Raw genomic sequence first — 22,839 nt, 5'->3', positions numbered from 1 at the left:
ATTAATTGATGGCTAACCGGGGAACTTGACACAGCCGGGACAGACCAACAGGTTTGCTCAGCGTTCAGCGGCAAATCACCTACAAACAATACGAATTGTAGTCATGTTCCAAGAAGAGACAATACAATACAACAATGGTTACGAGCAAGTGGTCTATATGACACAGGAAGATGAGTGGGACAGAGACCTTCTGCTGGATCCTGCATGGGAGAAGCAACAGAGAAAGGTTTGTTTTCGATTGGATAAACTATTTTCTCGTTCGTCTTAGGTAAACAATTAATAACATTAGTTCAGAATTCAATGCAAGTTTATCCTATTATCATTAGGCTAATTCAGCCCCATACAATGGGATTTGGTTGTCCTTATAGGCTACTTGTTTTATACTTATTTTTGAAAATATGTTTCGAAATAGGATGATGTTTGTAACCGGGAAACACTCTTAAGGACACTGTTTTATAGCCTAGTTAAAAGTGTCGTATTTAGAAATAAAAAATGGATAATAAACCAAATTGTACCAATGGATGTCTGTCACAAGTGACAAATACCTTCAAATCTTCCGCAGCTTGCCTGTTCTGTCTCTTACTGTCTCTCTCTTTCTCTGTCTTTAAATATATAAATATATTTGTATCATTTTGCCTTTGTAACCTCCCGATAAAAGCAGTCTGCCACTCAGCTTGAGTGATGATCTTTCCCTGCTCCCCTACTGACACACACACACAGACACACACACACACACACACACACACACACACACACACACACACACACACACATTTAAGTTAGATATATATTCACACACACACACACACACATATATATATATATATATATATATATATATATATATATATATATATATATATATATATATATATATATATATATATATATATATATAAACCCTCAGGAGACACAATGGTTGATTTGTTTCTGAAGACCCCTCTCACATTCAGGATATTCTTGGATCAGATGACCCTGACTAAAATTAAACTGTATACGAGTGCTTCAGGGTTGTCCCGAACAAGTAGTTTAACCCTTTGAGGAGTACCATCAGAAGTGTGTGATTAGAACATTCTGTATTTTGTCATCGCAGCAAAACGTGTAAAGATTTTTACATTTTCCCTCTACATGGCTCTGCATTTTCCCACAGCTAACATCGAAGTGACAGGATAAAACTCACTTGGGCAGGCCCTTGTTAAAATAACTCACTCCTCATAGAGTTAAACAAGTGTTCCTTTAAGTAGTGTATGGGAGCTGAGTAACCAGGGCTTATTCATTACTATCAAAACACTTTATATACCTGGCTGTATCTTTAAATGAGAATTGGGTGTTGTTAGGAACCAAAATAATGATGTTTACAGAGAAATACAGGGATTGAATGGGTTGTGTTCCTCCACTGCTTGCTTCTTTTGCACTAGAGCATTAACTCTTTTTTTTTTTGTAAAAAAGTACATCTCAGTGACTTCATCTTTAGTAGATTAGTGCTTGGTAAATCAAGCCCATTAGCATCCCCTTGCTAGAGCAGGGATCAACGAGTATGGAGCTGGAGAGGTATAATGGGAGTGGTGTCACATTTCATTGGGTCAAGGTGTATGGCCACTGAGCACAGTGACGAGCCAAACATAGTACGTGTTGAAAGGAGGCTTTGATCCAGTCATAAAATCTATATTTAAGAACCACAATACCTTTCGATTGAAATCACACAGTGGAAGTGCACGTAGGTTCAAGTCAACATCTATACGTTTGAATGACTGCAGAAAATAGTAGGCTTCATTTAGGTATACAGAGGCCAGCAGGTCAAATACACAGCTCTTTGTTTTTCAGCGTTATGCAGGCTTCCTTTTTTGTCTGAGTTGACTGTCACTTTTATTTTGATTCAATGTCCGTCATCCCATTCCTCACCCTTGCACCCCTAAAGCCCCCCTTCGTACGGGGATGGAGACACACAGGAACTCGACTAGGGCTCTCATGCTTTCTCTTCCTGCCTCTTCAAACACTCACAGGGCTGTTGTCATGGAAATTCATTTTATTCTGAAGTGATTTCATATATTTGGGTTGCAGTGTAACTGCTGTATTGTTCTCATAGTTTATGGACAATTACAGCTAAGTATAGAAAACAAATCAAAATATTTAGCTATATTTGATTGCAAATCTTTTATCTTGTTTGCCTAATGGAATGGAATCGAATTGTAGAACAGTTTGGAACAGATTTAATACCAAAAAATACTGTCTGAAGTTGGGCTAAGTAATGATTGAACACCTGCTCAAAGCGATCCCAATATGCTTTGTTGTCTAGCTCTCCAGCTGTTGGTCTGAATATAGTATAAGGTGGTGGATGGAGAACATTCAGATGTCCACCAATGGCCAGTGAATTGCCTGGTTGCAATGTGCCCGGTGGACCATTAATCATCTGTGGAGTGCTATTGGCAGGGGGACATATTTAGCTGCACTCGATGACAGAGGCTTGGCACAGTTTGTATAGTTGTTGTAGCTATGTGTCATGACTCTGGTTGTTTCTTGGTAGCGGCACTTTTGTCTTCAGAGCATGAGTGCATGAGAGCAGCATGGAAGCATTTTGTGTGCTACATAACAGAACACTTTTTGTCATCTGAAGAGCAATGCTCAGAGGCTTCATCCAACTGTTGTCAAATTGACTAGATCTTTCCCCCCCATATCACTGTGTGCTTAAACAACGTTGGGTCTGTCTGCATCATACTGTGTGATGGAGTGTAATGGAGTTACCTAGAGATAAATCATGTTTCTCTTTCAAAAGTCAAGTTTTCCATATACAAACTTACAAATGTCACCTTATAGTACATTGTGTTACTAATATTTTGTATAGTATGTATATTTATTAACTAATACATACACATGATCAAGTATTTCCTTTTTTCCCTTTCTTTAAGACTTTTACTGCTTGGTGCAACTCCCACCTGAGGAAAGCGGGGACACAGATAGAGAACATCGAGGAGGACTTCAGAAATGGCCTCAAACTCATGCTCCTACTGGAGGTTATCTCTGGTACTGCTGCCATTAACTGGCCGGATTTATTTTCAGTTAATCTTACAGTAACTTCTGCAGTTTGTAAGCGATGGCTTTTCTGTTTACAGGGGAGAGGCTACCTAAGCCTGACAGAGGAAAAATGCGCTTTCACAAAATAGCCAATGTTAACAAAGCATTGGAGTACATCACCAGTAAAGGAGTGAAGCTGGTCTCTATCGGGGCAGAGGGTAGGATTCCTTCATTTTGAGATGCTCATATGTTTGACCACAGATGGTGAAATCGAAAGGGTACATGCATGTGTGTTCATTTAGGCAATAACCTCTAATTGTGTTATGGAGTTTGTACACAGTAACATTATGATTAATCTCACAGCGAAGTAGCATCAGTGGCGGTTCTAGCTTGTATTGTACCCTGGTGCCCCCCCCCCCCCCTGTCTTGATTTGGTAGCATTTCATAACTAGCATTAGTACTGTACAAAGTTAAAGGTGTGTTATTTGATAGATTCCCCTGCTCCCCCTACCTCTGGGATCCGGCGGGGAAACCTGAGGTCTACTTACCCCTGTCCTCTGCCCCATCACGTACTTTTGAGTGTGAGACCTTCTCAGGGAGGCTGTAGTCTAGCCTGCCTATCTCACAAACTAGAATGAAGGGAACCACTCCGACTAGGGTAACTGACCCACAGGGTGGTGTGATATTGACAATGACGTGCACATAAGTCATATAAAACGCAAATGTCACCATGATGATTGGGCAAATGTCACCATGACAATTTTTTGTGTGCCGGCACCCTGTGGCTGCCCATGTAGCTTAACCTCATTATGTTGTAATTGAAATATTATTACACAAGTAACATTATTGCTGTATTTATCCTATAGAAATTGTGGATGGAAATTTAAAGATGACTTTGGGTATGATCTGGACCATCATCCTACGCTTTGCCATCCAGGATATTTCAGTGGAAGGTAAGAAAAGAGGTGGTTACGTAACAGACTGAAACTGTCCAATGATGTGTCGTTTGTCCTAACAAAATATAAAATATCTCAATTTTAGAAACATCTGCTAAGGAGGGCCTCCTCCTCTGGTGTCAGAGGAAAACCGCCCCTTATCGGAATGTTAATGTTCAGAACTTTCATTGCAGGTTTGTGTGATTTTTCATCTTTAAATATTTGCCCCATTGAAAAAAATCAAGTCACTGGTGCTAAAAGAAAAATCTACTCTTAATAATTGTTTGGCTAAAATCAAGCTGAAGTTGTCACTGTCCCTTTCTTATGCTGACCAGAATATAATGATGCAGAAACTCTTTTATAGCTTAACTGAATAGTCACTCTGTCACTATTAATATGAAGTGATATTTGATGTTTAGCATTGGAAACCTTACATTCAATATATGTATTGACGCCTATTTTTCCTTTGTGACTGCGAAGCTGGAAAGATGGCCTGGCCTTGTGTGCGCTGATACATAGACATCGCCCTGATCTCATTGACTACGCAAAACTCAATAAGGTCTTTGGTCAGCTACATGCTCTCATGCATGGAAGAAGACTACTGTAGCTACTGCTAAATGCTATGAGTTTGGACCTAAAAGTAGTGAGCTAACTACCTAACACCAACAACACAACAGTCAGCAGTCATTTAAGATTCCTACCATATTAACGGGTGTCTTTTGGTGATATAGTTGGTGATATTGTACTGTGGACTTCTACATAGATTGAGTTCATTTTTTGTTTCAAATCCTACAAAAATTAGCCAAAAACGACAAAGTGAAAACAGGTTTTTAGACTTTTGTGTTTATTTATTGAAAATCTAAATGTAAAATATCATAGTGTGCACACCCTTTGATATGACACCCAAAAGTGTGCACACCCTTTGATATGACACCCAAAAGTGAGCTGAGGTGCATTTTGTTTCTACTGATACTGCTTGAGATGTTTCTACAATTTAATTGGAGCCCACCTGTAATAAATTCAATTGATTGGACATGATTGGGGATTGCCAGCACTGTCTATATAAGGTCCCACAGTTGACAATGCATATCAGAGCAAACTCCAAGCCATGGGTTCAAAGGAATTATCTGCAGACCTCAGAAACAGGCTTGTGTCAAGGCATAGATCTGGAGAAGGGTACGGAAAAATCTGTGCACCTCACTTCAATAGCAGATCCCTCTGGACTGTGGATGAACACCTGAGTGTTTTTCAGCAAAAAACACTGAATAGACAAAAAGGGCATGGGCTTACAATCTTGGACTGCACCTTTAATTACATATAAATTAAATTGTGTTTATTTTAGAAGGGTGTTTACTGATCGTGTCCATTTGCAGTTCTTAACGTTACATTAAGTATTTATGAATGTGTGTGCATGTACCTGCTTTATTGTGTGTCTTTAACTATTTGGACGTTTATTGCGTGTTTGTTGTCTAAAATTGGACTTGCTCTTCTGCATCTTGGTCTAACTCATTGGTGCAACTCTTGGTCCATCTCAGACACTCATGGTGGATATGTTTTGTCACCTATATAGGATGATCCACTGGGTAACCTGAATTTGGCTCTTGAGGTGGCGGAAAAGCATCTAGATATCCCCAAAATGCTGGACGCTGAAGGTACCGACATATTGTCTTTTTGTTTTCTTGCAGTCATGTAAAAGAAATCAGAACTCGTTGGACAAACCCCTTATCTGTAGGTCCACAAACATAAACAGAGAATCTACAAATGGGCTTCATTATTTGTTAAAGATCTGGACGCCCCTTTCATTGAGTAAAAGAGTAAAAGAAACATTATAGATTTTGTTATGGCTTTTATATACAGGGTCTGTACATCATAAAGGATGAGAACTGATCTTTGTGCACCAGCTTTCATAGACTCACGTATCCAAAGATATTCAACTTCAAATAGACTCCCCATCATTGACTTGGATTAAGTGATGTTGTACATACTAGAACTGAAGCAGTGGAAGTTACACTCCACCAGGTGTTTCTAAAGTTAGCAAGAGCCTTAGAACCTTCAGCCCTAAAGAAATTTCCTTTTACATTTTCCTTCTTTGACAACCCTCCACTTCCTCATTAGTTTAGTCAAACCTTCTTACTATCCTGCTCTGTCACCTTCTCTCTCCATCATGATATAGCACATTCTCATATTCACTTCACTAGGCATGTTTTCTTTAAAATAACCTATTTCCCGTCTGTATTGTTCTTTTCATTCCTCTCCTTCACCCTGTCCATCTCCTTAACTCTAGACATTGTCAACAGCCCTAAGCCGGACGAGAGAGCTATGATGACCTATGTGTCATGCTTCTATCATGCATTTGCTGGAGCGGAACAGGTAAATGTTTTATACAGCATGACGGATATTACTTTAACAGAATCATGTTCATGTATTTGTTAACTGTTACCCCCTTATCTCGTATCTAGTGAAGTAGAATACCAGTTGTTCCTTTGTGTTAAAGACGCTCCTCTTGATGCTCTTCTTGAATTACTCCCTGTGGAAGTGCATACAAGTTATACTGGGCAGACACTGATGTCCATGTCTTAATTTCTAGAACCCAGGAGAGACTGGCATAGACTTTTTTCAGCTTTCATGTTGGCTACTTTTTAAACTTCGAGCAAAAAGGCGACTGCCTATACAAGCAACTAAGGAGTTCACCCAGCTTGCTTTCATTATGTAGTGTTGTCTGTATATGAACCCATTTTCCAAATGTGTGACCACTCTTGTAACTGAAAATAAGTTAGTTATGACTTAATAATGACTAAACCCTATTAAAGTAATGAGATCACATCTCCTATTGCCATGAGTTGGCCATAGTTGATTGTGCTGATGTTATGTGTTCAGGCCGAGACTGCAGCTAACAGGATCTGCAAGGTGTTGGGAGTGAACCAGGAGAATGAGAAGCTGATGGAGGAGTATGAGAGGCTGGCCAGTGAGGTAACAGACATTTGATTTACTGTTGCAAACAGAGAGGAAGTAACACTGATCAAATACGTTCTTTGGAGTCTTAATTGAGTATTCAACAAGAACCGAGCTTGACCAATCTCTTTGTGTAGCTGCTAGAGTGGATCAATCGTACCACGCCCTGGCTCGAGAATAAGGCCCCAGAAAAGACTATGATGGCCATGAGGCGAAAGCTGGAGGACTTCCGTGACTATCGCCGTATGCACAAGCCCCCTAAAGTCCAAGAGAAGTGCCAGCTGGAGATCAACTTCAACACGCTCCAGACCAAACTTCGCATCAGCAACCGACCAGCTTATATGCCATCCGAGGGGAAGATGGTGTCGGTGAGACACGCCCTCTGCATTAACACTTGGAATTCAACAACTCTGTTTGCAATTTTCTGCTGTGTTGTCTTCCACTCACTTTCATTTGATATGAACACGTTTATCAGTTTTCAATCAGTCACAGGTTTAAACGTTAGATATTACTCAAGAATAAAGAAGCTCCACAATATTGCAAAAGCTTTTAGGGGGAGAGTAGAAAGGAATTTATGCTGACGTTAGAGTTGAAATAGTGCTGTCATCTTGGGCAAAGATACATTCAAGATTCAATCTTGAATTTAATAAGCGACACTTAGAAGTTACCTCAGAGGAGATAACCTACCGCTGCTGTAGTCAACCTGTGTACGGAAGTGAGGAGTGGAAATGAATACCTCCGTCTAAGTCTGTTTTCTGGTTCGAACGTTGATCGTTCCGCATAATGTCAATTGTGTGCCCTTTTGGCAGCTATTACTGTTACAGTGTAGATGAAAACGTTATTTGGGATATATGGATTTATGTCAATTTTCGCAGCAGCTATAATATAATTTTGCATAAACATTGTTGGTAAACCCAAGGAAGTCACAGGTGGGATCAGTTTGGTTGGTGGATAGAGGGCAGGGGCAAGGAGACCGGTGCTCAGTGTGGACCATACAAGGCCAGGAACGTAATGGACCTCTGGTGAAGTAGGTCATATAGAAGAAACAAGAATGAGAATCAACGGTGGAAAGTCATCTACTATAAATGAAGACAGCAAAGTGCCTCGCTCATCTACAAAATGGCCAAGCCGACCTAGTGAACAAAAAAAAATAACAACCAGAATGGTGCCGTTTCTATAATAGTATGATATTCAAATGAGTGTGAACCTCCAGTCACTGGTGACGAGAAAGCATTGAGCTCAATGTCCAGAGGCAGCAAGCAACCTGCATGTCATCATTAGCTGCCTGTCAACTGGTATTTCTTTGGGTTAGGATATCACCACCTCATGGAAGGGCCTGGAGCAGGCAGAGAAGGGCTATGAGGAATGGCTGCTCACCGAGATCCGTCGACTTGAGCGACTAGACCATCTGGCAGAAAAATTCCGGCAGAAATCGGCCACCCATGAAACATGGTCTGAAGGTGACAGACAGCACATAATAATTATACTACAACCAATACTAATACTGCCAATAATAATATTAATAATATGTATTTCCTGTCATAGGTAAGGACCTCCTGCTCCTGCAGAGGGACTATGAGACCGCTTCATTGACTCAGGTGCGAGCTCTTCTGAGGAGGCATGAAGCCTTTGAGAGTGACCTGGCTGCCCATCAGGACCGTGTGGAGCAGATTGCTGCCATTGCCCAGGAGCTCAAGTGAGGACCACACCGGCCTTTACTACCTCAGTTTCTACTACTCTACTCTACTAGTCTCTACTTTACTACCTCAGTCTCTACTCTACTCTACTCGTCTCTACTTTACTAACTCCGTCTCTACTACTCTACTCTACTCTACTAGTCTCTACTTAACTACCTCAGTCTCTACTACTCTACTCTACTCTACTCTACTGTACTCTACTAGTCTCTACTTTACTACCTCAGTCTTTACTCTACTCTACTCGTCTCTACTGTACTACCTCAGTCTCTACTACTCTACTCTAGTAGTCTCTACTTTACTACCTCAGTCTCTACTACTCTACTCTACTAGTCTCTACTTTACTACCTCAGTCTCTACTCTACTCTACTAGTCTGTACTTTAGTACCTCAGTCTCTACTCAATTCTACTAGTCTCTACTTAACTACCTCAGTCTCTACTGTACTACCTCAGTCTCTACTAGTCTCTACTTTACTACCTCAGTCTCTACTCTACTCTACTAGTCTCTACTTTACTACCTCAGTCTCTACTTTACTCTACTCTACTCTACTCTACTAGTCTCTACTTTACTACCTCAGTCTCTACTCTACTCTACTCTACTAATCTCTACTGTACTACCTTAGTCTCTACTCTACTCTACTCAACTAGTCTCTACTTAACTACCTCAGTCTCTACTCTACTCTACTCTACTAGTCTCTACTTAACTACCTCAGTCTCTACTCTACTCTACTTTACTCTACTAGTCTCTACTTAACTACCTCAGTCTCTACTACTCTACTCTACTCTATTAGTCTCTACTACCTCAGTCTCTACTGTACTACCTCAGTCTCTACTCTACTCTACTCTAGTAGTCTCTACTTTACTACCTCAGTCTCTACTCTACTCTACTCTACTAGTCTCTACTTTACTACCTCAGTCTCTACTCTACTCTACTTTACTCTACTAGTCTCTACTTAACTACCTCAGTCTCTACTACTCTACTCTACTCTATTAGTCTCTACTACCTCAGTCTCTACTGTACTACCTCAGTCTCTACTCTACTCTACTCTAGTAGTCTCTACTTTACTACCTCAGTCTCTACTACTCTACTCTACTAGTCTCTACTTTACTACCTCAGTCTCTACTCTACTCTACTCTACTAGTCTCTACTTTACTACCTCAGACTCTACTCTACTCTACTCTTCTAGTCTCTACTTTACTACCTCAGTCTCTACTACTCTACTCTACTAGTCTCTACTTTACTACCTCAGTCTCTACACTTCCAAATTACACTAGTGCCAACTGTAAACTATAAACTCATCACCAATTAGGTTAGTTTCAGGCTAGAATGCTGTAAGACCACTGCCATACTTTATTTGACCAGTAGTTGGTCATTAGAGTTGTTTCACCCTCAACCCGTGCCCCTTTGCTGTAACCCTGAGCCCCACACTTTGGGAACCACTGCACTAATGATTGCCTAGACATCTTTTAAGAATATTTCAGTTTTCATGCTAAATGCTTTAGCATTATCCATGTTGGCCAGATCGTTTGGTTCCATCTACTCCTCTAGAGAATGTTGCACATTTTGATCTAAGTGCTTCAGTCATAGATCTCATTTGCTCCTTTCCCCCAATGTGTTCAGCTTTCGTTACTGCAGAGCAAATTTCACCCCTAGTGCAAAGTAAGATTCACTGCTCACTGCAATAGAAGCCTACTGTCATTCCAATGAAGTGAAGTCCTATTACATTGTAACCTTGGTTCTCTGAGGAAGCCAGAGTTCAACACAGTTCACGTATTGGTTATAGTATCCTTGTGTGCAATTCACTTGAAACACAGGGCAATAGCCTGGTTATCTCCACATCCTCAAGAGGACGAACGTGACAACACATGGCTCAAATTAGTTAATCAGTTCCAATGTGAAAACCAGAATGTGCTGAGGAATTATTATTGTTATTGTTATTATTATTATTTTTATCATTCTTCTTCTACTTCTTCTTCTTCTTATGTGTCCAACTCCACACGTGTTAGACCTATGGCTATATAACCTGTTAGATGAGGGTCCGTGAATGATCTATGACTCATAGAGGCTTGGGAAAGCCCACAGGCCTAGGTTGGGACGTGTCACCTGCTGCAAATGGATGTTTAGTTGCACCAGCACAAGGCAAGAAGAGGGCAAGAGGAGGGCAAGAGGAGGGCAAGAGGAGGGCAAGAGTCCATGAAGGTTGAGCTGAAGTAGTGGGTAAATATTTTGCCACGTTTGAGCCAGACGATCCACTCCCATTGACACCTCCTGGTTGTGTACCAAGAGGAATACGTTGCAATACATGTTTTACAACAATGTCAAAAGATCTCAGCCCTAGTATGCAAAGCTGATTTTAGGCTAGCTGTTAAATCTGTTTTAACTCCATGATATTGGAGACAAATACAGACAGACTACTATTAAATGTGTCTGGATTCTGAGGTGACCTTCCCCGTCTAGTCTTTGGCTCAGGGGCTGTGGAGTGATAGATGAGCCTGCTGAAGGGGGTGGGGGGCAGTATTTCACAGCACTCTAGGTATTTACCCGCGAGCCGGAGTGTTGACCTTGAAATGTCAGCGTGCTGGTTTAAGGTGAACAGTGACCTCAGCACAGGACTGGGCATACAGAGTTCCCTCCTGGATTCTCTTCAGCTTCCATCTCGGTGTCTCCCTCTGTGTTCAGTGCCTCCCCCTCAGCTAAGTGGCTGCCCCTGACGTCAGCTCTGTTGGAGGAACGTAGAGAGCCAAGTTGAAGGTCAGGGATTTTGTTATGAGGGACAACAGAAGTATGGAAAAAGAGGGGGGTAGAGTTTATTTAGGGGTATATATGTGTTAGCCAGCTATCCACCACATGCTGTTAGCAATACAATACCTAGCCAGGATTCCCCACTAAGTTCACCTCTGTGATTGGATGCCTGTTAGCACACACAGTGGAGCAGTGAGGAGTGCAGAGGTGACACAAGCGCTCTTCTTATATCTCTGTCACTCTCTTTAGGCGTGCTCTCATTAGTCATCCACATACTGTCTTCTCTGTGATAAGAGGGTGAATGACATTAAACTGGATATTTATATTGTTGTGTTGGCAGCTGAACCTTGAACACGAGGTCATTGTTACTAGGAACATATGAGGTCATCTGTTTGTACATGAGAAGTAGGTGAAAGGTCATATCATGTAGGCAAAGGTGTCTTGCAGCCCAGATACTGATTCCTGCGTCTTAAACTCCTTTACCCTTTACTCTGTTGTTACTGTCTCTGATGTCACTGCGTACGTGTTTTAAACAGTATAGAATGTAGAAATATTATGTGTTTAGAATATGAATTAAACCTTTTAAAAGACACAACCCAACTAAATTAAGGGCTAACAGTTGAGCATTCCACAAACCACTCATTGTTGCTTCCCTGGAGAGGACGTAAAGTACCATTAATTTCTTACCAGATCATATTGATTGTGCTTGAGTTGTTAGTGGGTCATTCAATGCCACCTCAAAGAGTTTACAGACACAATCACAGAAAGACAGTAAATACAACAAATACTACAAATCTATTAAAACGACTACTAAAGTGCACACATTTTGGACCACATTTGTTATGTTTGCAATATTTTCCACGTCAAAATTGGCTAAGCTTACAGTCTATATCCAATATGGTTTTAAATGCCTAGATCTGGTAAACTTGCTGCCAAATGTCTGAATGTGACCAAGGGTCTATCTAGTTGCAAAGTCATTATGAGGCTTTGCCCTTTTTTAGAATCTAAGACTTTTGATTGGTGAAAATGTCTGAAATGTTACTAGACAACAATAAACTGATATTGATGGGTGATATAATTTACATTTATGATTTTTTTTGTGTGCATTTTTGTGTTTTCTGCATAGTGAGCTTGACTACCATGATTCTGCAACCATAAATGAACGCTGCCAGAAGATATGTGACCAATGGGATCAGCTGGGTACTCTCACCCAGAAGAGAAGGGAAGCCCTGGAGGTAAGGACTGATCACGGCTGACGAGACATAAGTAGGAACTGAGATACCCAAGCACATGATTCCCTTAATTTGGCCCTCTGAAAATGAATGTTCTCTTCTGCTAACATAGAGGTTCATTACCTCAGCAGCTAGTTTTACTATCTTTGTAAGTAAGTTAATATGCAAGTCAGATGGTGTGTTCAGAACTGTAACTTTAATTTTCAATTTAGAAAGTTATCAGGTTTGTTCCACCCCCCTTTACAACTCCACCGTACGTGCAGTGTGTGGAATGTGATGTGTTGGTATTGTCTTAGCTCAGGTGCTGTTCTAATCTCCCTTGGGTGTTATGTGTTATAATTGTAATTATAATCACAATTCATCAGTACATCTCTGTGAGATAATCATGAGTCTGTCAGTAGGTCCTTGTACAGTTGTGTCCACACATGACTTTTCTGTCTGAGGCCCTTTGCATCATTCAAAAGAAGCTTGCCAAAATGGGCCTCGGCTGTTCTTTGGGCTATATTCTGTGACTGATTGTATGTGATTCTATTTTGTGACCGAGGTTCTGATCAAGGTTTCTTCTTTCACAGGCATCTTTCCTTGCTTCTTGCTTGTTCCAGAGGGGTTTAGGCTCTGGGCTCTGTAAAGCACCTGAGAGAATGTTGTTGTTTTGGCGCAATATTAATACAGTTGGATTGAATTGTACAGTACAGTAATGGCCATTCTGTTTTGGCCAACCCTGAAAATAATCTGTATGTGCTATATTTATTCTCTTAGAGAACAGAGAAGCTGCTTGAGACCATTGACCAGCTGTTCCTTGAGTATGCCAAGAGGTCAGCGCCCTTTAACAACTGGTTGGATGGTGCCATAGAGGATTTGCAAGACATGTTCATGGTGCACAGTATTGATGAGATTCAGGTACAGCATCTTTCTCCCTCAAGGCTCTCTATCAGCCGTAGAAAGTGTGTCAAAAGTGAATCTATAGAATGTATATTACAATGGTTCTATTTATTCTACACACAGTATGACAATGACAAGGCAATGCTTGAGAAATGTATGGAACCCCCCACAAAACCCGTTTTTGCTTTGTCGTGGGGTGTAATATGTAGATTTTTTGAGGGGGAAATCAATTTGAATTTGAAGTTATTATATAATTGCCTTGCCTGTGCTTTCTTCTGCAGAGTTTAATGTCCGCCCATGATCAGTTCAAGGCTACGCTGCCTGAGGCCGATGGCGAGCGCCAGGCCATATTGGGCATTTACGCTGAAGTTCAGAAGATTGCACAGAGTTATGGCATCTCTGTCAATCTTACCAACCCATACAGCGACATCACCCCGGCTGATATCGGGGTTAAATGGGACAAGGTACTAGCCACTGTTCTAACTGCATGTCTGACAGTAATATGATTTTATGATGAAGTAAGTCATTACATCCAGTTGATATTTGAGATCGGTTTGGTATTTATGTATAAAAAGACAAAGCAGTGGGACATTCCTGTAAACGTTTGAGCTCCTTGAAAGTCCCATAAGTTCATGCAGTGGAAAGTTGCCTTTAGTCTAGTCCTCCCAGAGGTCTGACCTCAATCCTGTAAAACACTCATGAAATATCCTGGATACAAAATGTCATCCCTCCGATGCTCTAGTGCGGATGAACTGAAAGTTTTGTGGCCATAGGATTAACAATTTCTTAGTTTTTTATTTCTCCCACTTAAACGGATTTACTTCATTTACTTTATATGTGGTGTAGCTTTTACAATGTGGTGTAGCTACTTGTATTGAAACACAACTGCATATCTTCAAAACATGCTTTAACCAGCCTTGTGTATCAGGGACCTGAAAGTAACTGGATGCCTTCCATATTATGTGGCTTTGTGCCAAAGTTATCAGCTAGGACCAAGAATAATATGCAAAGATCTTTTCCATTCTTCTTTTCCGCCCTAATGTGATGCCAAATTATTTTTTGTTTTAACGCTTCAATTTTCATTTTTTTTGCTGATTGTGGTGTTGAACAGGTGAAGAAGTCAGTGCCTCAGAGGGATGGTTCTTTACAGGAAGAGGTCAATCGACAGCACGCCAATGAGAGAATGAGGCGTCAGTTTGCTGCCCAGGCCAACGTCATTGGACCCTGGATTCAGTCCAAAATGGAGGTTAGACTTTATTCAATAGGGAAACCTTCTGTCAGGTTTTAAATGTTATCATTTATATACTTTCAGTGAACATTTTCTGCCAATAAAACAGTATATATGTTGTGTATACTCTTTAGGAAATTGCTCGCAGTTCTGTTGATCTTGGAGGCACTCTGGAAGACCAGATGAGTCATATGAAACAGTATGAATCAGTCATCATCAACTACAAATCTAATATTGACAAGCTAGAGGGAGATCACCAGCTTATTCAAGAGTCTCTCATTTTTGACAACAAACATACCAATTTCACAATGGAGGTACGGTGTTTAGAAAATACTGCTGTTCATTTAGTCATACAATTGAAAGAACCTATATTAACATATAGAGAAGTAAAGCCTGTGAAATTTGAAGGGTTTTCTGTTTGCAAACAAAAATGAATAGGCATGCTGTATGGAATCCAAAATATGAAGGTAGCAAAAAGCTTCTGGTTACATAACAGTAGTGCCAAATGTACAAGGTGATTTTATTTGGATGGACTACAGCGTCGATTTTGAGGTTGTCATATCCATCAGACTTTACACAAATGAATGACTGATGGTTGCCTCATCACTTGAATGTGTCATGTGTCAAGTCACAACAAGTCTACTCGCAATACAGTGAAAACAGACACTATGATGGTTGCCTCTGTATGTCTGACCACATTGGTGTCCAAACAAATACATTCTCAGTAAGTCAGCAGTTATTGGATCCTGGATTTGGAATGGGAGTTGAACATGTCATTGGCCAGTTCCATTGGTGTGCATGTATCTGTCATGTCTACAGTTAACCGATGATGATGATGATGATGATGAAAACTTGACCCTGTGCCCTCCTGTTTGTGCTCAATGTGTAGCACATCCGTGTGGGCTGGGAAGTTGTCCTCACTACCATTGCCAGGACCATAAATGAAGTGGAAACACAGATCCTAACCCGTGATGCCAAGGGCATCAGCCAGCAACAGCTCAACGAGTTCCGTTCATCATTCACTCACTTTGACCGGGTACAGTTCTTCACCTTATTTTTATACAATGCACTTTTGGTCTTTTGGCAAGTTTGGTCTTTTGGTCTCTAAGCCTTATTGAGAATGCAGTAGGATCATGCAGTAGGGGGGGGGGGGCTTCTTCATTGATCTGGTATTTCATGAAATGTAATAAATCTTTATCTTTACTTAACTTATAAAATATCAGTGACTGATGACTTAATGATAAACAGCAACCATCCATTCATTACAACTTACCAAGAACACAGTTTACTAGTTGGATTGGCTTGTATATACTTTTATTAATATAATTATCCTTTATAACATTTTTAGGCTAAAATCGGCAAAAAAAAACAGGTCATGCAGTTGAAAAGAGAAAGCTAAAATGTAGGTAAAATGCTAGTTTAAAATTCTTCAAATATTTTGCAATTGCAATTTTAACATTGTAGCGCCTGGTTCTGGGGATTATGGGAAGTGTTTGCTTTTGTGTTCCTCATCTTAATTTTCCTTGAAATAAAGAGCTTTTCATTCAAGGTTACATGATGGTTTTGAGAGGGCTATGATCTTAGAGACTGAATGTGTTGAAGTCACCATTATGGAGAGGCCTAGCGTGAAGGGTTAAGTGGTATTAATGTACCATTGAAAGGCATGAATGTTCAAAGTGTTTGAGGTGTTAGGTGTGGCTTATCATCTTGACATGTAGCTAAGAGAAACCAATTATACAGGATCATTTTTGGCATGCATGCATTATGTACTGTACACTTACAAAGTAACTTAAAAAGTAAGTGTTTAAGTTTAAATGGTTGGCAATTTTTTAAGCTAGGCAGATGAAATTAGTTTTTCACCTAATTAGGCCCATTTGTGGAACATTTCAATTACGTGAAAATACATTAAAATATCACGTGTTTGATTGTATGAATAGTTGATATTTAGCATTATAATATTTAATCATGTAGCATATTTTACTTGTCTTACCGAAATGGCCATATGATGTTGCCACAACACAGCTGGCACCACAGAGGATAAAACCATGCAAATACTGTATGCTCTTCAGTGTTGGCCCATCTGTGCGTATGGTAGGGTGTGGGCTCAGAATGGAAAACCTACGGTCTCAGACTTCAGACGACACAGAGGATGAGGTGGTGGTAACAGGTTTATTGAGAGAGCCAAGCCAGGGAAATAACGGGTTAACAAAGAGAACAGGATACTATAACACAACAGATCTGAGTCCAGTGGATAATGTCCAAACAGGCAAAGCACAGAAGATTAATGTCCATAATTGGGAAAGCGCACAGAAGTTAAATCTACAAACTTCGGGGGAAAATCACATGAGGCCGGATATAAATATTGCACATTCCTGGCAATTTAACAGATTATATGCATTTTTAAGACTGTTTTGACATGACCAGGCAACACTAAGCTGTCATGACCAGATTAATCACTATCTTACTAAATTAATGCTTGGAAAATATATTCACAAGTGAAGGGCAAACATGTCATCTTAATAGTCATTCAGCCTGTGTTGAAAGGTCAGGTGTGTGTGTGCTGGTTCTGAGTGTTATGGTGCCCTAAGCGAACGCACACTTAATGACAACGCAACCCTTACTTAAAAATCATAATGTATCAATAGGCTAATCTTAAGAAACTCCTCTCCTCTATTCTCCCTGCAGAAGAAGAAAGGTGGCATGGAAACGGATGACTTCAGGGCCTGTCTGATCTCTATGGGTTACGACTTGGTAGGTGCAGCACAGCAGTATGATCTGACAAGATACAAATAACAAGTCCATATTCCTAATCAGTGGTAGAATTCCTTCCTCAAATCATGGTGAGGTTATAATTAAAGCAGTGAAAGCTCCTGGTTCTACATAGAGTGAGAGAATAGAGAATCAGATTAGAAACCTTTTTAATGAACGAAGCAGGCATTGCAGGATGTTTTCGTACTCATAAATTAGGATATGTTATATTATAGCTAATTTCATACTCCTAGTTCTCTAGAAAAATAGATAGATAGATGTCCTTGTATGTATCCTGTACAGTCATTCACTTTCTTGTTTTTTGTAATTGACATAAAAATATCTGAAAAGTATCTGGTACTTTTGTGTCTATGACTTCAACAGTGATGTAATTTTCAGATTATTTTTGAACATGCGGAGTACGTTAGAGCAAGCAGACTCATTGGTAAATATGTTCAATGGTTCCATGCAGGGTGAAGCCGAGTTTGCACGCATCATGTGCCTGGTAGACCCCAATGGCAAAGGCCTAGTGACTTTCCAGGCCTTTGTGGATTTCATGACACGGGAGACGGCTGAGACAGACACAGCAGAGCAGGTCGTGGCCTCATTCAAGATCTTGGCTGCAGATAAGGTAAGAGCCAGATGAGGGTTGATGAAGTCAGATAAGTCTGGAATACATTAAAGCTTTGAAGGTACAGGATCTGCTGGATCTTCTCTGGTTTGAGATGCTTTGAGATGTTTGAGATTCATCATTGCTTTTGGAGATGAGGCGAACTGTCTGTACATAGTGAGTGTTCACCATGGAAAATACATTGACATTGAAATATTTGTATTCCTTTGCCTTCAGTGCTCAAGTATGCACACATGGTTACAGTGTGAATAACAACACAAAGAGATGCTTTTACGAATATTTGATATACAATGTACACTACATGTCTGTCTCCACAGCCTTCATTCTGTTAAATGTGTGTTTGCCTGTGTCTGTGTCTGTTTCTACAGCCTTCGTCATTCTATTTAATGTGTGTTTAATGTCTCTGTCACATTCAGTTTAAGGTCTGTTTAATGTCACTGTCTCCACTGTCCTTCATTCAGTTTAATGTGTGTTTAATGTCACTGTCTCCACTGTCCTTCATTCAGTTTAATGTATGTTTAATGTCACTGTCTCCACAACCCTTCATTCAGTTTAATGTGTGTTTAATGTCACTGTCTCGACAACACTTCATTCAGTTTAATGTGTGTTTAATGTAACTGTCTCGACAACACTTCATTCAGTTTAATGTCACTGTCTCCACTGTCCTTCATTCTGTTTAATGTGTGTTTGATTGCCACTGTCTCTGTTTCCACAGCCCTTCATTCTTCTGGAGGAGCTGCGTAGAGAGCTGCCTCCAGAGCAGGCGGAGTATTGCATCATGCGCATGCCTCCCTACAACGGGCCTGACGGGCCGCCGGGGGCACTGGACTACTCGGCTTTCTCCAGCGCTCTGTACGGGGAGAGTGACCTCTAATCACTACCCTCAGCAGGGCTCTCTCTCTCTCTCAAGAAAAAAATCTGACCAGAATTGGACATTAGTAGGCTATTGTCAGAATTTCTGTTGTTTCAATAGTTGTTCCAGTTATGTTGACACTGAGATTGAACCAGTCCAAGATTGTAGTAAATGTGAAAGCAATTTGAAAGAATAATGGAGGATCTAATCAATAAATCTGTTACAGACTTGTGTTCATTGAATGGTTGATTCATTCGTTCATTCATTTATTTACGGGATGTAGAAGGTGGGTAGGAGTTTTGAAGGAGTGTGGCCTCCCACATGGCCCTACGAGTACTTGTGTGAGTTTACTGCGCGCATGCGTCAGCATGTGCAGAGCAAGTGAGCGTCAAAAGTAGCCGAGTTGAGTCGAGTCAATAGTTAGCTATCAAGTTTCAAGCTTAATGTGGCATTGCCCATTAGGCAGCCACGTGAAGAGGACATCAACATACTTCTTTCATTTCAGCTCTGGTTATGTCGGCTGAATTGTTTGTTTTACTTAACTATTAAAAAAGCAAGAACATCTCAAATCTATGCTATGCCACCTACAATGCATCAATACACAACTGGATCAGGTAGGATCAGCTAAGTTATTCAGCTAGCTATATTAAATGTATTTAACTACCAGCTTTGCAGTTAGCAGCTTTAGTTAACATTTTACAAAAATCATTGTAGCGAGATTTTAGTTGGATAACTCTTGGCTATAACTTTCTGAAAACTCAGCGATAAACTTAGCAATATCTGGCGACACGTGTGATGTTATTTAGATAACGTTAGTCATGTGATCAAACTGTTGTCTCCCGAGTTGGTTTCATCAGATGTCTTTTTATTAAACAGATTTGGTTATAGCTGCTATTAGTAGGACTGGTAAAGTCAAATTCATAATGTTAACGTGTGTTTCTGTTATAGATAAGTTAATGTTTACGTAGTGAGCACTGCCTGACAGCGATTTCTCGTGCCTCTAGTGTGTTAGTAAACAAACTCATCCCAAGCTTGGAGATGAAGTCTGGGATATACGAAAGTCTCATGATATAGGCCATAATGTCTTATAGGCTACATGAAAAAGAATGAAAGAGTGTTGATCAGCTTCCTTTTGTTAGCAGTTAGTTATCAGAGGAAGTAGCCTGCTTCACTAGTCAGCTTGTGACGTTAGTGTCTTAACGTAGCTAAAGACAAAATTATGTAAACTCAGATAAAGTTAGCTGTCCCTCTCAACTCTTAAAAGCAGTTGTAAACCTAACACAGATTAGATTTGATGGACAAGTGTTTGGAATCGTACTTTCGATTAAGATGTGTAGATGGGTTACTGGAAGAACAATTCAGGATGTCTCACACATGATTACAAATACGTTTTACAGGGTCGAACGCATCCTCTCTAGAGGATGAGCTCCGGGGGCTTCTTCAGAAAAGGATCATGATCCTAGATGGTGGCATGGGCACAATGATTCAGCAGAGAAATCTGGAGGAAGAAGATTTCAGGGGTCAAGAGTTCAAAGACCATTTGAAAAGCCTGAAGGGGAATAATGATCTTCTTAGTATCACCCAGCCAGAGATAATCTACTCTATACACAAGGTATTGTACAGTGGCGATGTATTATAGTCACAACATAATAAGTATAGTTTGTTCAAGCTTTTCACTTGACATCAACCCTGTATAGACTGCATATAGTGTCTTAAATGGTCTTATGAAGTCGCCCAGTTTCTGTTTCTTATTCCACTTGGAATCTGTGTTTGTACGCCAAGCCAACTCAATCAGGTGTGGGCAGGTCAAGGACATTCTTAGAAAAAAAGAAGCAAAAGATTTTCCTATGATGACACAGGCATGACCTGCCCTACTCTGCTTAACACTGGAGGTCCCTGATATTCTTACCCTAACCTTAACGAGTCTCACTCCTCATGTCTAAACCTTACTACATGCCATCAGATCCCCATTTGTCACCTCTCTTCCAGTCCTGATGAGTTTGCTCTCCTGATGCTTAAAGTTTTTTTTGGATCAATTCTTTATTGATAATATACAAAGATACAAATATAGTACGAGTTTTACATTTTAGATCAATATAAAAACGTATACCTAACAAAGGCAGAACAATCATCCCCACCCCATGACGACCTCCAACCCCAGTCTCTAATCTCTCTCCCTCCATAGAGTGAAAACAATACAGGTGTAGCAATATAATGTACAGATATGATTAAATTCAGTTAAATGAATGCGGCACTCTTTCTTTAACCAAAGTGGAAGCTGCGTCCCATGCACATTACGTTTTCTGACTAGTTCCATAGACACGGGCCACATATCTCATGATGGAGACACTCTTTATGTCTTTCTGTTAAAAATGAGTATCAGCCAAGATTGCATTTTACGATTTTTTAATCCTCAAATATCAAAATGAGTATCTGTGTTATTTATACTGTGCTCTATTGGTCAGGCTCTACTTGTTGGTTTGTATTTGTATTCTTGATGAGCCCATATATTTGTGTGTAAATCAATTCACACTGGTTGTGGCTGTGCTGCATCTAGTAAGAACAAAAACGTTAAAGCTTTTACACTTTTTTTCTTTGGGTCATCAACAGGAGTATCTGCTCGCTGGAGCCGACATGATTGAAACAAACACATTCAGCAGTACAAGCATCGCACAAATAGACTACGGCCTGGAGGCTTTGGTAAGGGCTGTGGGGCATCATAGCGTCCTCTTCAAACACTTCTGTCTAGACAGTGATATTGACAAAAATCAGTATTTACAGAAATAGTAGGTAAGACTGAATTCTGTAGTAAAATTGGGAAGCTTTCTTTTAGGCATATCGCCTCAACAAAGAATCAGCAGAGGTGGCCAGGAGGGCGGCAGATGATGTCACTGCTCAGACAGGTCAGTCAGTTGAACATTATTTGAGATGTCTAGCATGGTGACATTTTTACTGAAGTTATGGTTCTTGTCAGGTTCCAAAAGGTATGGTGACATTTTGACTGAAGTTGTGATTCTTGTCAGGTTCCAAAAGGTATGTGGCAGGAGCCATGGGTCCCACCAACAGAACTCTCTCTGTCTCTCCGTCTGTGGAGAGGCAGGATTACAGGAACGTCTGTGAGAACCCACATTTTCATGCTTTAAGGAAATAAAGATGTCTGCCTTGTGCATTTATAGATCTGACTGACAACCCAACTACAACATGTGTACTTCGAAAAATAGAAATCTAAATGCAACTACAGTCACTTGAGGGGTTTGAGAGGAAACAGTTGAAACACATTTTGACTACATTTTTTATATTTACTTTGGAGCCTTGTGAATTGATGCAAGTGTATTCAAGTGAATGTTTATTTCTAAAGAGCACTAGCAAGTAAAGTAAAAAGTACATCAGTTAAAGTAAAACACATCCCTGTGATCAATTGCTGGTTGAAGATGGAGAGCTCTACACTATAAAAAGACCACATCCAGTACACCTTTACATATAAACAATACACCATGTGATGTGAATGGCCTGTCACAATGACCTTTTCTGTGCACAGTCATCCTTTCATTCTTATGCAGCATGATTATGATTCCTCCTCATTTTGCTGCAAGAAAAATGTATGCAGTGTGTAGTATACCATTCAGCTGATTCCAATCACCACGTGTATGAGCTGGATGCAAACGGAACTTTATTTTAAAACTTACTTAAGAACTGCATAAAACATGATCCTTTGTACGTGTGGCTTAATAACATATTGGGACTCACTTTGTGCATATATTTTCATGTTGTTTCTTTTCTTCATTATTTCCCTAGCCTTTGATGAGCTTGTGGAAGCTTACACTGAACAAGCCAGGGGGCTGTTGGATGGGAAAGTAGATATCCTGCTAGTCGAGACCATCTTTGATACAGCCAATGCAAAGGTACTGGACTTTTCTTTGGTGGTCTTT

General features: G+C 40.2%; 2 protein-coding genes across 2 annotated transcripts in view; both read left to right on the top strand.

The window, feature by feature from the left end:
* Window positions 1-43: 43 nt before the first annotated feature.
* Window positions 44-19,152, top strand: LOC308362236 (alpha-actinin-2-like). Its single transcript, XM_080834802.1, has 21 exons — window positions 44-226; window positions 2,907-3,021; window positions 3,111-3,230; window positions 3,879-3,965; window positions 4,054-4,141; window positions 4,428-4,506; window positions 5,518-5,599; window positions 6,232-6,317; window positions 6,825-6,917; window positions 7,037-7,267; window positions 8,212-8,359; window positions 8,445-8,595; window positions 12,463-12,571; window positions 13,328-13,468; window positions 13,732-13,914; window positions 14,562-14,696; window positions 14,813-14,992; window positions 15,568-15,714; window positions 17,364-17,429; window positions 17,899-18,057; window positions 18,773-19,152. The coding sequence occupies exons 1-21, from the start codon at window positions 104-106 to the stop codon at window positions 18,929-18,931; spliced, it is 2,682 nt and encodes an 893-aa protein (XP_080690928.1). The 5' UTR covers window positions 44-103; the 3' UTR covers window positions 18,932-19,152.
* Window positions 19,153-19,471: 319 nt separating this feature from the next.
* mtr (5-methyltetrahydrofolate-homocysteine methyltransferase) overlaps window positions 19,472-22,839 on the top strand; it is a 29,818-nt gene continuing 26,450 nt past the window's right edge. The window contains exons 1-6 of the mRNA XM_080834803.1: window positions 19,472-19,524; window positions 20,308-20,522; window positions 21,521-21,610; window positions 21,744-21,813; window positions 21,934-22,026; window positions 22,706-22,812. Of these exons, the coding sequence (XP_080690929.1) occupies window positions 19,488-19,524; window positions 20,308-20,522; window positions 21,521-21,610; window positions 21,744-21,813; window positions 21,934-22,026; window positions 22,706-22,812 (612 nt within the window). The 5' untranslated portion in view covers window positions 19,472-19,487. The remainder of the gene's footprint in view (window positions 19,525-20,307; window positions 20,523-21,520; window positions 21,611-21,743; window positions 21,814-21,933; window positions 22,027-22,705; window positions 22,813-22,839) is intronic.

Source organism: Sprattus sprattus (assembly GCF_963457725.1).
Source record: "Sprattus sprattus genome assembly, chromosome: 3".
In the NCBI taxonomy this organism is placed as follows: domain Eukaryota; kingdom Metazoa; phylum Chordata; class Actinopteri; order Clupeiformes; family Clupeidae; genus Sprattus; species Sprattus sprattus.
The sequence above is the reverse complement of the archived record's forward strand: the minus strand, read 5'-3'. Positions and strand labels throughout refer to the sequence as shown.